Source organism: Dermacentor andersoni, chromosome 1 (assembly GCF_023375885.2).
Source record: "Dermacentor andersoni chromosome 1, qqDerAnde1_hic_scaffold, whole genome shotgun sequence".
Lineage (NCBI taxonomy): Eukaryota > Metazoa > Arthropoda > Arachnida > Ixodida > Ixodidae > Dermacentor > Dermacentor andersoni.
In genome coordinates, this window is record NC_092814.1 from 106,227,702 (window position 1) to 106,242,641 (window position 14,940).

The following is a 14,940-nucleotide window of genomic DNA, read 5'->3' on the forward strand; positions in this document are numbered from 1 at the left end:
GGTCTATGACACATACCCACAGCGGAGGGATTGGCCGAGAATTGGGCGTTAAAATATACTGAGGAAAAGATGTAGCTATGGTGTCAATTTCGGAAACATCTTGGCAGACACGAAAAATAAAGGAACTGGTGAACACATGACTAAAAAACAAACAAACGCAAAGCATGGGTTTATAAAATGTACGTTTGACATCAAGATATAGTCGTGAGTTGTGGAGCAAGTTATCGTGTCTTTACCTAGAAGTAGCGAAAAAGGAAAAACGTTATATGTGTATATATATATATATATATATATATATATATATTGCATAATTTGAACAGGGTACAATTAGCCGAGAACAAAATGTCATCGTTGTCAGACAAGAGCCCGAAATGTTGCGCCGACCCACAGCGTCTTCGTCGCTCGTCGCGCGAGCAATGCGTAAACGGCGCTCCCTTTTCTCTTCCAGAGAGACACAGCACAGCTGCGTCCAGACAGAGCCGCGGACCACGAGGGAGGCGGGGGTCCAGGGACGCCACTGTTGCGACGCAGAGGTATTTACACTGTGTGTTTACGCAATGCCTGAACACTATTCGCGAGCTGGCAAATGCAATTAGAGCAGCATTTAGAGAGGACCGCACGATACCATTCCTTCCGCCAGTTGACCGAGAGACGCCGCTTAAGTTTGAGGCTCAGCATGCTGCAAGGAGGGCCAGCCCGTCGCATGCATTGTAGCAGCGGCCAATGTCACAACTACTTCGCGTAAGCTATAGAGCCGCTACATATTAATTCAGTGCAGTCGCGGTACCAGCGTCTTTAGCGAGACCTTGTCAGAAGTGCGTAACCTAACCTCGTCGCCTGCGAATGCCCGCGAGTGCCCGCGACAGACAATAGACGCCACAAACATAGGTCTTTCCTTCTGTCGCGAAAGGACAGCTCCGAACTCACTCCTTGTCGACATCCGGCCGCGATTGGCCCATATACTCGTGGCTTGCCATGTCAGCTTTCCAGATATTCTTGTCTGCATGCTTCAATATCACGAGATAAATAACCTGATTGATTGATTGGTTGATTGATACTGAAGCTGAGCATTGCGCAGGTCCAAGCGTCGCCGCAAGGCGTGCCGACCGTGGAGCCCAGGGCATATGATTGGCCGTCCCTTGCAACGTTCATGCGGCAGGCCTACCCAAAGATGTTGCAGGAGCTCGAGAAATCATCGCGCAGCAGCGCCTTTCGTGGCTACAGGCTGCTGGCCGACACTTGCGAAGGCAGTGCGTCCCGGCTCTACTGCAACATGACGTTGCCCCGAGAGGTTGGTACGAGTTTTACGAAAGCTACAGATAAGCGAGTACTAGCCTCCGCGACTTCTTCACCGGCAGTAAACAGAGGAGCTCCTTTGTTATATTTTCACATTTCCTTGTTGCAATGACAACAACAACGTTAGAAAATGCCGGCCCGTTGTTTCGGTCAGAACCAAGATTGAGCAATTTTTCTGTCCAGACCACAGACGAGTTGCGAACGTTGGAGAATTCACATCTGCGAAGAAGTTAGAAGCACCTTTACGCGTACGAACTGTAGACCTACAGCTGCTGGCAGCTGCCACGCGGACAATATGTACAGGGCTCAGCGAATGAAACGCGATACTCGGAGCGCGCGACTGCCGGCGGTGTCCCCGCTGAGCGCTGGGGACACCAATTAATTGCGGTATATACAATAAAGGCGCGATTCTTTGTGACGCATTGTGACCTCATTTTCTCCCCCAGCGCTCTCCGGTGGCGCAAAAAGCATCGGCGGCCATGTGGTCCGAGTACCGCGTTTCAATTCCTGGACACTGTACAGTGGGATAGTGCGGTGTCATCGCATCTTTATAAGGAGATAAAAGCAACGCGTGACAGTGACAAGAACTTTATTGTAGTGTCCAGAGGAACCTTATTAGGTCGGTTCCTCAATCAAGTTGGTGGCTCCGCGCCCACGACGGGACCGGGAGGTGGTGTCTCTCTGCGACGCCGCGGGCCCTCTGGACGACCTGTACACGCACCAACTATATGTAGTTGGTGCGTGAATTCCGAGCTCTTCAGCAAGGCGTCCCACTTGGACTTGTATTGAAGGTCGGAGCCCCCGCTGTACGGGCACAGCCAGAGCATGTGGTCGGAGGAGCAGCATGCGTGACCCCATTTGGAGCACGACAGCGGGAAGTTGGGGTCTATCCAACTAAGTGCTGCTGTGTCTGTAATGCAACGTAATTTCGTGATAGGTGTGCCCCGGGGATGAGAGTAGCCAAAAGGGATAGGAAATTGTATTTACAAAATATACACAGAGAGATACGGCTGCAGGCTAGATGGCAGAACAACACGAGCGCTACTCTGATCGTCGTCCTCACCGTCTTTCTGCGCATTCATCCATGCTCGGCAGGATGCGTGCTTCAGTGCGCGGGACTAGCGCGTACAGGTGGTAAGATCTTTGAAGGGGCAATCCTGTGGGAGAGCTGGACCGTTAGCTCGGGCGCGGTTCGTGAATTCACGCGCCAGGCAGTTGGCCCGCTCGTTAGGGTCGCAACCCGCTTGGTTAGTTATATCGTTCACGTGGGCCGGGAGCCACGCTATGCTATGACATCCAGTTTCTTCGCCCGTTGTATTACGAAAGGTTCTGTTGACGACGCCGGCTGCGTGTTTAGAAACTAGAGCGGACTAGAAAGCCCTGACCGCCGTGCGCGAGTCGGAGAAGATAAAATTGAGCGAAATAAATATTAAAAAGAATACACAACCACGAAACCAGAAGGGCCACGACAGCTGTTGGGACTTCAATTTCAGACCTGTTGGAGCTGTGTTCAGAGTCGTACAGCACACCGGTTGTCAGAGCAAATGCTCCGTGATTGCTTTGCGATATTGTGGCATGCGCAGCAACGTAACCGACTTGGACGCAGGCGTAAAAGCAGGACTGCACGAGATATGCAAGAACTGTGTTCACTATTGGCACTCTATACTCTTTAATGTATTTTCTACACGTACGCAAAGTGCTTTTTGGAGACACATGCAAATATATATTTTGTTATTTGGTTTCTCTTGAAAACGTCTTACATTCCTTATGCAACGTACCTTAGGTAAACTGATACATATTCAAGTTTATCTACATGGATACATTGCTGAAACGAGCCACAAAGCCTTGACTTCGAGGGCGAACTGTTTGCTTAGAAGTTAATACAATTTCCTGAGAGGTCTCTTTATAGCTTTGTACATTACATTGTGCTATACAATAGTGGTAAAATAATGTGGTATTCTGTAGCTATAAAGACGGTAGCTAACATGGTTACAAAACGCTCTCTCTCTCTCTCTCTCTCTCTCTCCAGGCGTCAGCAGTGCGACATTTGCACACAAGCAGCAAGAGCGCACTCATTCGCATTCAAGTCGTGTTCATTTGTGCTGAATTGAAAAGAAGTTGCTTGCATTAGTAGTCGGTCTTTTGGTGTTCGCTTATACTTACAGAGCGGGCTGAGCAGAAAACGTGCTATCGAGTATATCAAGCTAGATTACTGTGCACTGAAAGGTTAACTATAATTACGTTTTACTGAAGCGGCCTGTCCGCGCGTGAGATAACATTAACAGACTACTGATTGATATGCTCAAAAGCTTCACTGTATCTTGCTGTCGTAAGCAACGATGAAAAGAAAAGTAACGTTTGCTTGACGGGTGCTACAAGGTCGCTTTTAATGGCCGATTTGCAAATGCCTTTCGCGGTATTTTTTCACGCATTTACCTTTCTTGTGTGCTCTAGCTTTCAATAAACGTAGTAGGTTTTTCTTTGCGAGAAAAAAAAATTACTGTTGCCTTTTGAGCAGTGAAGCGAAAATAACAGCGCCCTACTCGTTTCTTAAGGCGGGCTTCTCTAAAGAGAAACGAAAATAAATGTCTGACTCTAGTCGACTGTCCTGCATACCTCTGTCTCACACACCATACGAAATATATAAATCGCAATTACTGGCCGAAACGAAAATGAAGGCGATACTTGTCGCTTACATGATCACATACAAATCCTTAAAAATGATATCTGAAGTGCGAATTTTCTTTAAAAAGATTTACCGAATTTTCGAAGAAATACGACGAACTTCCGTCATTGAATCATAGGTTTGCACATGTGTGCCTTTAAAAATTTATTCACATGACCGTGTATTTGAGTAAGTGTATTTTAAGGTTAACAGCGGTTGCCGTTTAAGTGCATAAGAATCAACCGCCCCGGTGGTTTAACGGCTATGGTGTTGCGCTGCTGAGCACGAGGTCGCGGGATCAAATCCGGTCGCGGCGGCCGCATTTCGATGGGGGCTAAATGCAAGAACGCAGGTGTCTCGTGCATTGGGGGCATGTTAAAGATCCCCTGGTGCTAAAAATTAATCCGGCGTCCCCCACTACAGCGTGCCTCATAATCAGTTCGCGATTTTGGCACGTAAAACGCCAGAATTTAATTCAATAACTGCATAAGAATATTCAGATGACCTGAATATTCACAACGAGAAAAGTATGACTGGCAAACCCTTTATTTGCCAAACGTAAATCAAAGGTAATCCACAAGGCATGGCTGTCCATCCATGAACAGCGAGCTATCCAACTATGCCACCAAAATCCAACTACCTTTGAGCGACTCCCTTGACTTAACGCCGCAGACATTTCCCTAGAGGATGTGCAGTAGTGGGTATACGAGCACTGGGCCCCCAATGCAAAGCCCAGCACAAAAATAATTCGAGGACACCGAAGCACTTATGAGCTGTGAATGCGAAAGCATTAATGAACGCTGATGAGCGGTCCTTGGAGTTCCTCGCGGGCAAGCGAGAGCGCTGCGATGCTTGGCGTCTTTTGATTGGCACCTAATCGAGGCGCAGTTCGAACGCGGACGAGGAACGCGCGGATAACGCAGTCTTGCGAGGGTGACGTGGCGTCGCGGCGATGCCCTGACGCAACACCTGGCGCGCTGTCACCGAAGCAGGTATTCCTATTCAGCCGCTCTGCTTTGTCCAGGCACCCTCACGACGTAGCGTCGCAGCCAATGGGAAATTCGCTCCTACAGATGACAGACGCCGACTTTCTCGCTCACTTGGCCATTTGACGTTTTCGCATCAATAAATACTTTTGATTCAGAATGAAAACGTGCGTATACAACGTGACTAAAGCGGCAGTCGTCGTTAACTTTATAAGGGTCAACTTTAGGTGATGATGAAGAGACAGCTTGATCGATAGTGGAGTCACGGAAAAGAAAGTGCTGGCGACAGCCGCAATTGCGCGCTCAGCGTGATAATTACACTTCGTGTTTATCGTCGTGCACCATGACGCTGACATCGAGAAGTGGCGAAGCACATCGTCTCTAGACTTGCTGTGCTTGCTGCTCCTCTCAAAATCGTTCAACGTCCTCGTGCTAAATTTACCAGGCTTTTGTCCTTTACCTGAGCTATCATAGTAGCCGACTATAAAGTTGTCATTAAGCTAACAAATAACTCCTAATTTAGCTGTAGAAAGCTTGCGGAAGCGCCGCAGCTTACTTCACGCATGGTTCGTTAATATCAGTCATAACCTTTTCTTCTATCGGTCATATCAACGATATACCGCACTTTATTTTTCAGCTGAAGTACCTCTTCATTCTGAAGCAAAGCAAAACAAAGAAAATAGCATGCTGAAAAACGTGTCGGCAACTTCACGCGGTTGTTTTGGCTGATGAAATATGACTTTGACGTGAACTCTCCATCTTCCTGTGATCATCTGTTTTGTTTGTCTCACGAAATGTCTGCTTCCTTGCAGCTTGTCTGCACTGGCTCTTCATGGAATGCCACTGGCTCCGTCATAGCCCTTTCATATCCTTTTGACTTTGCCAAGTAGTGCATCAGAGGGAGGTCTGTTAACCGCAGTATACCCAGGACTACAGACCGCGGACTATATATGTCTAAATGTTTAGATTTTAACGACGTTCAAGCTGTCTATATTTACTACGCAAGACATTTGTTTTCAGTATCGCTCATTCTAGCCCAGCGCGATTCTTCTTGCCGTGACAATTTCTCCTTGGGCAGAAATGTCGTGTTTCGTCAATTTGGCTGTAACTGTTTTACTTGGACGTCACAGGGAATATTTGGAATTAATAATGAAAAAATAAACACGACAGCGATAACGCTCATTTAATTCAATCGTGTAAACTTTGTATCAACTTCTACTGGTTATTCGTCGAATTTCACTCCATTTTTTTTTTTTTCGAATGAAGCAGCTGCCAAATTAAGTAGTACAAATACATATTTTTTTTGTGCGCTGATTCGACCCCTGCTTACTATGTAAAAATTTGAGAACCTAACGAGATAAAAAAAAATGTAGCCGTAACTGACCCCTGTAGCCTGTAGCAAACTGTAGTCCGGAAATACGGTACACGTGAATCAATCAAGGTTAAGAAGTGCGGCGTATTGAGCAAATCTTCGGAGGTCCGTTTGTCTCTCTGCGGCCGCCGCACGAGCGTATACTCCCGAAGACCGCCTTATATTGAACAGACATGCACAGTGGTGATAAAACGTGCCATCTTGAAGCGCTAGCTCCCTACATAACATTTACTTTTTTTTTCAGCCGGAAATAAGAGCTTCTCCAGTTATAGCGTTAAAAGTGTTAGTAGTGTTACAGTGTTAAAAGTCCGAGTGTCTAAAAAGGTGGGAATAATTAACACGTCATCTCCGTTGACATAGCTACATATTTTACTCCGTTAGCCTTCGTTGGTCCAGAATATACTGACGAGAAGAAATTACTGACATTGCGGCTTAGATTATTGTTCGAAGGTTCGGATGGTCTGACTATACCGTGAAACATGTGGTCTAGATCTTTGCATCGAGGCAACTCTGCAATAATAATAATAATAATAATAATAATAATAATAATAATAATAATAATAATAATAATAATAATAATAATAATAATAATAATAATAATAGCCGAGCTATAAGCCATTTTATTCGGTAGTTCTAACTTCGGTATTTCTGTTTACTAGATCTATCTCTGGGATTGTTAGCCAGCGTCTCTCAGAGATATATAAATATATAAACAATTAACTAAATAAACGAATAAATAAGTAAATGAGAACAAAGAGAGGTTAACCGAGGGGCCCGATTTTATTAATCACATAGGAAGCCAACAAACAATGACAGCAAGAAACACATGAATATATATATATATATATATATATATATATATATATATATATATATATATATATATATATATATATATATATATATATATATCGAGGGCTTTGGCTAAATTTTGACCACCAGCTGACGTTCTTTAGGCATCTGAATGTTTTTGCATTCCGTTCCAATGGCAACGCGGTCACGGAGGCCGGGGAACGCAACCTCATACTCCGCAACAGAACGCATGCGGTGGCGAATTGTTTTTTACATGCCAGCTTAAGGTGCTCAACTGTCAAATATGGGCCACTAACTTATCTGACACATAGTGGCTGTGAAAGCGGTTACACGCTTTCAAACTCCCCCTTATCCGAAACAAGTGTTTTCGAAGTACCGTTAAACGGTTAGTTCTCAAGAACATGGCGCTGTTCTGCTCATTGTGCAGAGGCTATTAAAAGAACGGATCTCTTTGACGTCAGCAAAAGCAATGCGAAATGTTTTGTGCGGGAACTTGCGGAAAAAAATTAGCGTAATTTACCTGGCAAGAAACAGAAGTCAACCAAACGTACCAGTAGTTCTATGTATCAGTGAATGAGATTTCGAATGTCTTTTGTGATTTAGTCGCTAATTATAAATGATTTTTTTTTCTTTTTTATCAACGCCGGCGTACGATCTCGCAGAATTAAATAAGATCTAACCGCGCGGTTTTGAAATGAACACCTCAAGGCATATCCATTGTGTCGCTTGGTTTTGCGTCACAATGTGTTCTCCAGCCTTGCTAATGCTGTGCAGACGTCATCGGATGTTGTAAAAGGTTGTTTAATATCATTCACAGAAAATAATCTCACTCGACGTGCATCCCACGCTCCCGTACATTTAAGACGAGTGTAAAGCGCACTGAAGCTAAAGAGGCGTCTACGCATTTTTTTTTCCCGGTATCCTTAGTCTCTATTGATTTCAGCGATTTAAACACATAAACAACGTGTATCGTCATTTTTCCTTTGTGCCTCTGACAGAATTGTTCTCATTCAGTATGAAACCCGGAGGCGAAAACCACAGATTTCAAGAAGCCTCCGAGAAAAGTTGTTCCTCCGCAAATATCGGCGCAGTCGTCAGCGGCCACATTTTACTTCTAATAAGAAAGAAAGAAAGAAAGAAAGAAAGAAAGAAAGAAAGAAAGAAAGGAAGAAAGAAATAAAAAAAGAAAGAAAGAAAGAAAGAAAGAAAGAAAGAAAAAAGAAATTAAGCCCGTGAACGAACCAGTCTCATATAAATTTAAAGTAAGTGAGAAAGACAAAGAAATGATAATGCCTTGTGTGCTTATCAAGTGTGACGGCTACCCATCGGTGCAGAAAAAGTTCGGAATTTTCATTGTTTCAGTCTAAAACAACGCACTTGAGATTTCATGCTTCATCAGTAAAAACGTGTGCCGACGGAGCGCACCTCTTCAGCAAGCTTAGCTTGTCGAACCACTATTGTCTACTTCAAGAGAATAGGAACTGAGGCCCATATTCACAAAAAAGTTCTTTCTCTGGAATTGTTCGTATGATTGAATTGAATAGCCAATCGTGACGCTGGACATATCACTATAGCGAAAGCTACCTACCAATGGCAGATATCACTTACAAAGGAAACGCTTCCTAAATTTTAAATCTAAGCACACGGGTGTATTCGCACTTCGCCCCCATTGAAATGCGGCCGCCGTGGCCAGGATTCGATCCCGCGACCTCGTGTTCAGCAGCCCAACACCATAGCCACTGAGCAACCACGGTGGTTTGTTTCGAAAGAATAATGCTTGTCTTTCAGTTTAACTTATTTTACGAACGTTCACAGTTCAGGGCAGGTCGACTTCATAACTCCGGCCACGGCCGTATTACATGTGTTGCGCATAGTATATACTTGAACGGAATCGTCAAAAAAAAAAAAAAAAAAGGGAACCTCGGTAGTGCAAAATTAATTGTTGTTGCAAAAGCCGCATGATGCGCGGTTGATTATGATTTTGGTTATAATATGACATCTTGCGTCTCGTGTGTCCGATATGTACACTACGCGCCTTGCCATAGCATTGTACGCCATGTCACATATATCGCTACTACCAGTAATCTTTGCAAACGCATTCAATGACGTCCTCCTTGACAATAACTTCTAGCACGTGTGGAGTTGCCAATCACGATGAGTGGTGCACACACGAAGCCGGGGTGTTTCTCTGGAATCCCCACCGCTCACACACTTTCAACCAGACCGGCGGTTTCCTCCCCACGGACACCTGCGTCACCTCCGTCGCTTTTCACCCGCAGAGGGCGTCAGTTTTGGTTGCAGGCACAGTGCACGGTAAGTAAGCAGACGTACGCCTGCATTTCTCTGCCTCCACTTTCCGCATCCTATATCGTGCAAGAGACGCTATTACCTGGTTCGATTCACATGAGCAGCGATGAAAGGCGTTTTAATGCAGTCGACACCGTGGGATGCACTCTAAGAAAAATCTCGGGGAAAACGGGAGTAACTGGGCCGTTATTTCTAAAAAGGGCGCTTTCGTCGCTCAAAGGACTAAGTCCATGAATGTGCGTGCCGTGTGCAAATTTCGGAGAGTAAGTGTTTAGTCCCTGGTCGGAAAGAGAGCAACGGGAGGACGAACGACAACAGTTACTCTCCATGTACTTCGCTGTTTTCATCCGTGTCATGGCGCGATCCGGCGAAAACGGTATTCTCTATAAATCGTGAATGGTTCGAAGTTCGTGCACTGTTTATTGAACTACATGCAAAGCAGCACCTTGCCTCTTCGTGAGAAAATTGCGTGAAACTTAAAAGCTGGAATGTGAAGCGCCATGCCCTCCATGTGCACGCCATAAGTGAGCGATACACATTAAACGCGCAAGTCATTGATAGACGGCTAGATTTTCATGCTCAATAGTGCCTAAGGCCCAAACAATGAAACGTTCCTTTCCTTCGAGCGCTTCCTTACCTTACGTGAGGCCTCCTTACAGCGAAGGACCGATGGAGGAAGCAAGCGTATACTCTGAAAGCTCCCTTCACCCGTCCTCACGTAAGGAGCGGTTGCCGCATGCCTGGGTTCGAGATTATCTCTTAAAATCTTTACGCGAGCACCATTATTCTATTGAAGAATGTTGTATCGTCGCACAATCTTTAAATTGAAGAGCTAATATAGAGAAGCGTGGACGCTTTCTTCTAGTTTTGTTTACTAAAGTTAAAAAAAGTAGCGCATTACAGTGCAAAACTTGATATGCTCCATCGACGCTGACACGCCGGCGTCTTGCAACGCCTAGCAACGGCTAGCAACGCTTTCATGCCGCACGCGTGACTGAAACGAACATGCCTGGCAAGACGTACCGTGCTCGCGCTTCTCCGCAGGTGGGCGACAGCGCGCATGCGCAAGCAAAGGTAGCTTTGCTTGCGAAGGTAGCTTTGGAGCTACCTTATGCTGAGGAAACACCAAGGAAGCCTTCACCGAGGGCCCCTCAGTAAGGAAGCTTTCAGAGTGACATAAGGTAGCCTCACCGCAATGAAGGCTTCCTTACTGAGGTAAGGAATATTTCATTGTTTGGCCCTAAGTTCCTTCCGTTCCAAAAAGGTTACGAACTTAACTGAAGCGATGTGTAGCTCAAACGGGACACGGTAAGTTACAGAAAAATTGGCCTTCTCTGTCGTCTTGGGTGCCGCGTTTGAGCTGGCGACACGTATACATCGTGTAGTGCCTCAGTTTAAATCACCCTAAGAATACTCGGGCTGATTTCTTTTCGCAGTCGCTTATGGTTGCAAGTACTGTCAACGTTAGACTCTCCCTGCATAGCATACACAAAACGCCGAGTCGCTTTTATATTGCCGCACTTGCGTTCCTTGCGTTCCTTGATGCTTAACCTTGTCTCAATATCCCGTCTACTCAACCGACCATATATGGATTCACCCTGTTTGTTGTGTGAGTAGACTGATCGGCGTCTCCCTTTTCCTTAGATGGCTACCAACCTCACGTCCAGCCTACGTGTTGCTACGCTTAATGTAAGGGGCCTGTCGGCGCGTAGAAGGCAACTGCAACTGAACTGCCATCTGCTAGAAAACGAAATAGATTTGCTCGCGGTTCAGGAAACTAAAATTGAAGACGAAGAACAGACAGAATGGTAGCGGTCTATTGTAGCAGATACAGCGTTTGCGTATGTCATGCTGTTGGAAGAGCGGGTGGATGCGTTATTTTTTTTTTAAATGGTATTGGGGCTGTTGATACTGTGTTCTCGTGTGAAAGTGGGCGTCTTGTAATGTGTGATTTTGAATCGGATGGAGTGGCTTGGAGAGCTGTGTGTGTATACGCTCCGAATGCAATTGCTGAAAGGGAGAGTTTCTTCCGACAGGTGAAGCCTCTCCTGCTTACTGAAAGGCGGGTGATCTTGCTTGGTGATTTCAATTGTGTCTGTAGACCAGAGGATAGGACAACAAACCGTTCCTTTCAAGATCGGAGCGCCGAGTTACTTTCCGAAATTGTAGGTGAGCACGACCTTGAAGATGTAGGCTTGATATCGACGCATGAAGGCCAGGCAATGTACACTCACTTTCAGGGAGGCAGTCATGCTAGATTGGACCGTATATATGTTCCTGTCGAATGCTCGCTGTTATGTTCTGACTACCAGACGATCTATGTCTCTTTTAGTGATCACTGCCTAGTCATGGTTACAATCGGTACGAAGAGAATAGCTGCGAAATTTAATTGCGACTTGTGGAAGTCTAATGATAAATTACTGGAAGATGAAGAGTACGTGACTAAAGTCAAGGATTATATAGCGAACATGCCGCGAAGTAACTCCGGAAGTTTTATGCAAGTATGGGAGCAGTTCAAATCTGATATTAAAATAGCCGCTATTGATAGATCATGTGCGCTTCGGCGAAAAGAAAAACAACGAGTTAAAGAGCTGCAGAGTGCCCTAGATTTTATGCTAAGTACGGAGTGCTACGAGCCGGGATTGTTCACAAAAGAAATTAAAGAGACTAAAACTAAGCTCGAGGCAATAGACGAAGAAATGTACCGTGGCGCAGTGATAAGGGCGCGTAACGAGAAACTGTGGTCCGGAGAGACGCCTACCAAACGCGCGCTCAGTGATGAAAAAAGGCACGCTCTGTCGAAAGAGATAACGGAAATATGCTATCGAAACGAAATCACAAATCGAAGAGAAATAATTAAGCAGGCATTCGTCGAACATTACACAGATATATTCAGCCTTAATACTCCGAACACTGACTACTTCAGAACAGAATTCCTATCACTGATGCCGAGATTAGAGGATGACCTTGTGCACGCTCTAGAAGCCAGTATTACGGCTGAGGAAATTGAATCAGCGATTCTGGAGCTTAGTTCAAACAAGTCCTGGGCCAGACGTTCTCGGTGCATCTCTATATAAAGCCTTTAGAACAGAAATGGCAGTCGCACTTGAAAGGCTGATTAGCGAATTCTATGAAATGAAAGCAAGTCCTCCATCCTTCCGAGCGTCCCACGTAGTACTAATTCCTAAAACGAATGATCCGATTAAGTTACAGTCTGTTGAATCATACCGTCCCATCAGTCTAACAAACGTGGACTACAAGATATTCATGAAGATTTTAGCTCGACGCCTTCAAAGTGTTATTGAGTCACTTGTAGGGCCACATCAGACATGCGGCATAAAAGGCAGGTCAATCTTTACTAATGTTCACACAGCTAGAACTGTCCTTGAATGCTGTGACGGAATCTATGGGCGCGTGGCCATGTTTTAATTAGATCTGCACAAGGCGTTCGATAAAGTCGTACACGAAGTTCTGTTCTCGATCCTAGACCATATCAATGTTGGGACTGTTATTACAGAAGGTGTTAAAATGATGTACAATGGTTGTATAACGAAGCTGATAATTAATAGGCAGTTAAGTGATGGTATTCCTGTGCAGTCGTCTGTGAGACAAGGCTGCCCTTTATCCCCCCTGCTTTTCGCTCTCTACCTCGAGCCCTTTTGTTTGCGGCTGCTGAAGAGCCCAAACATTCGGGGTTACACTTTTCATAAAACTGAAGTTCGAGTTTTAGCATATGCTGATGATGTAGCAGTGTTTTGTACGGACCATGACAGTGTTAAAGCAGTTGTACAAGAGGCTGTAAAATTTTGTACTGCAAGTGGAAGTGCTATTAACTGGAACAAGTGTCTTGTTTTCTGGCATGGGAATTGGCAATACAAGCCTGAGACTTTTTGTAACATGCAATGGGTGGTAACTCCAGGCACCTACCTAGGTGTCCCCCTCGAACATTATCGAGATAGCAAAGAATATTGGGACAATGAAGTAGTGCGAATGAAAACCCAGACCGGCAAATGGGGAGGGCATAAATTTTCAATGTTTGCAAGAGCCACCGTGTGTAATTTGTTTTTAGTCGCGAAAATCTTTTATGTGATGCAAGCGTTATGTCTGACGAGGATGTCTGTGCAAAAGCTGCATAGAGTATTTGCGATCTTTATTTGGGCCTCAACATGGGAACGTACAAGTCGTAGTAATCTGTTCCATAGAGTGTTGAATGGGGGGCTGGGGTTGTCACATTTGTTCCTCAAACAGATTGTAAGCAGGTTTCTTTTTTTGCGTGATCAAAAGGATGCTTTTCTGAGAACAATGATTCAAGCTAGACTGCGCGATTCATTGCCTGATTATGTAGTGCTGTCCATGTATACAGGGCCAATGCCTTTAAGTGCCTTTTTGCATGAAGTGGTCGCGTCTTTCCGAATACTAAAAGCAAGATTTTCTAGTGAATATCTGGCCGCTGTTACTAGTAGGAAGTTGTACAAAGATCTTGTTGATGTATTCTTGCCTGTACCGTTGTATCGTACAGTATTTGTTTTAGGTTCAGAACGAGATGTTCTTAAGAGAGTTAAACGAATGCCGGTAAGAGCTTCTGTTAAATCTTTCTTTTTTCAACTACATACAGGCACTCTCCCAGTGAAACCGTAGCTGCAAAGCAAAGGTATTATTGTACCTTGGTCTGTGAATTGCTTTATATGCAAAAAACCGGAGACGATTGAGCGTATCTTTTTGGACTGTCATGACGCAGTGTTCTTGTGCGATATTCTAAAACGTAGCCTTAAAAAGGAATTGCCGTTAAGTGCTTTTGGGATACGCTTCCTGCCATGCGCGGAACCAGAGGGAGTGCCTGTCGATCTGTTAATGCTTCTGTGCATGCACAGTGTGTGGCGAACGCGTATGAATATTAGACATGAGCGCATTGTTCAGGCCCCAGCACATGAATACTTCATTGAAAGTGTGTTATATATACGCGAATTTTTCTGTGCACAGAGTGATCCGCCTGATTGGCTAAGTGCTTTGGACAAAGTGACTAGCCTACATCGTTCTTATCACACCACACTGATCCGGCATTGACTAGTTGTTTTTTATGGCCATGTAATACTCACATTGTATTTTCTTTTGCCAAGCCGGTAACAAAACAACAACAACAACAACAACAAAAAAAGACCCGCCGTGGTGAAGTGGTTAGAGTGCAGCATTTGTGAATGAGGAGACACGAGTTCGAATCCTACTTTCGGGCAACTTTTTTTTTTCAGCTCAGTAATTCTTTCTCGGGGTATAAATGCCTAATTTCATTATTTTCACCTTTGCGGAGCATCGGAAAGAATGACCGTTACGCCCTTGAGGAGCATCGGAAAAGGGCAACTGTTAGTCCTAGAAGGAGTAAGTGCATGGGGAGTAACAGTTCATCCCATGTCAATTAGTCCCCAAAAGGACTAACCTCCCTACCCCTTTTAGTCCTTTTTTTTCTTAAAGTGTGTGAGATATTTTTTCATGCCATACACACCGGG

At 44.9% G+C, this 14,940-nt stretch overlaps 1 protein-coding gene and 1 long non-coding RNA gene across 2 annotated transcripts in view; both read left to right on the forward strand.

Moving 5' to 3' along the window:
* The first annotated feature begins 455 nt into the window (after positions 1-455).
* LOC129388215 (uncharacterized) lies at positions 456-5,830 on the forward strand. The gene is made up of 3 exons (XR_008615246.2): positions 456-533; positions 1,079-1,291; positions 5,760-5,830. It is a non-coding gene; the product is annotated as an uncharacterized lncRNA (long non-coding RNA).
* A 1,810-nt stretch (positions 5,831-7,640) lies between these two features.
* Positions 7,641-14,940, forward strand: part of LOC126545560 (cytoplasmic dynein 2 intermediate chain 2-like) — a 28,659-nt gene continuing 21,359 nt past the window's right edge. Inside the window, exon 1 of the mRNA XM_050193480.2 lies at positions 7,641-9,445. Within this exon, the coding sequence (XP_050049437.2) occupies positions 9,235-9,445 (211 nt within the window). The 5' untranslated portion in view covers positions 7,641-9,234. The remainder of the gene's footprint in view (positions 9,446-14,940) is intronic.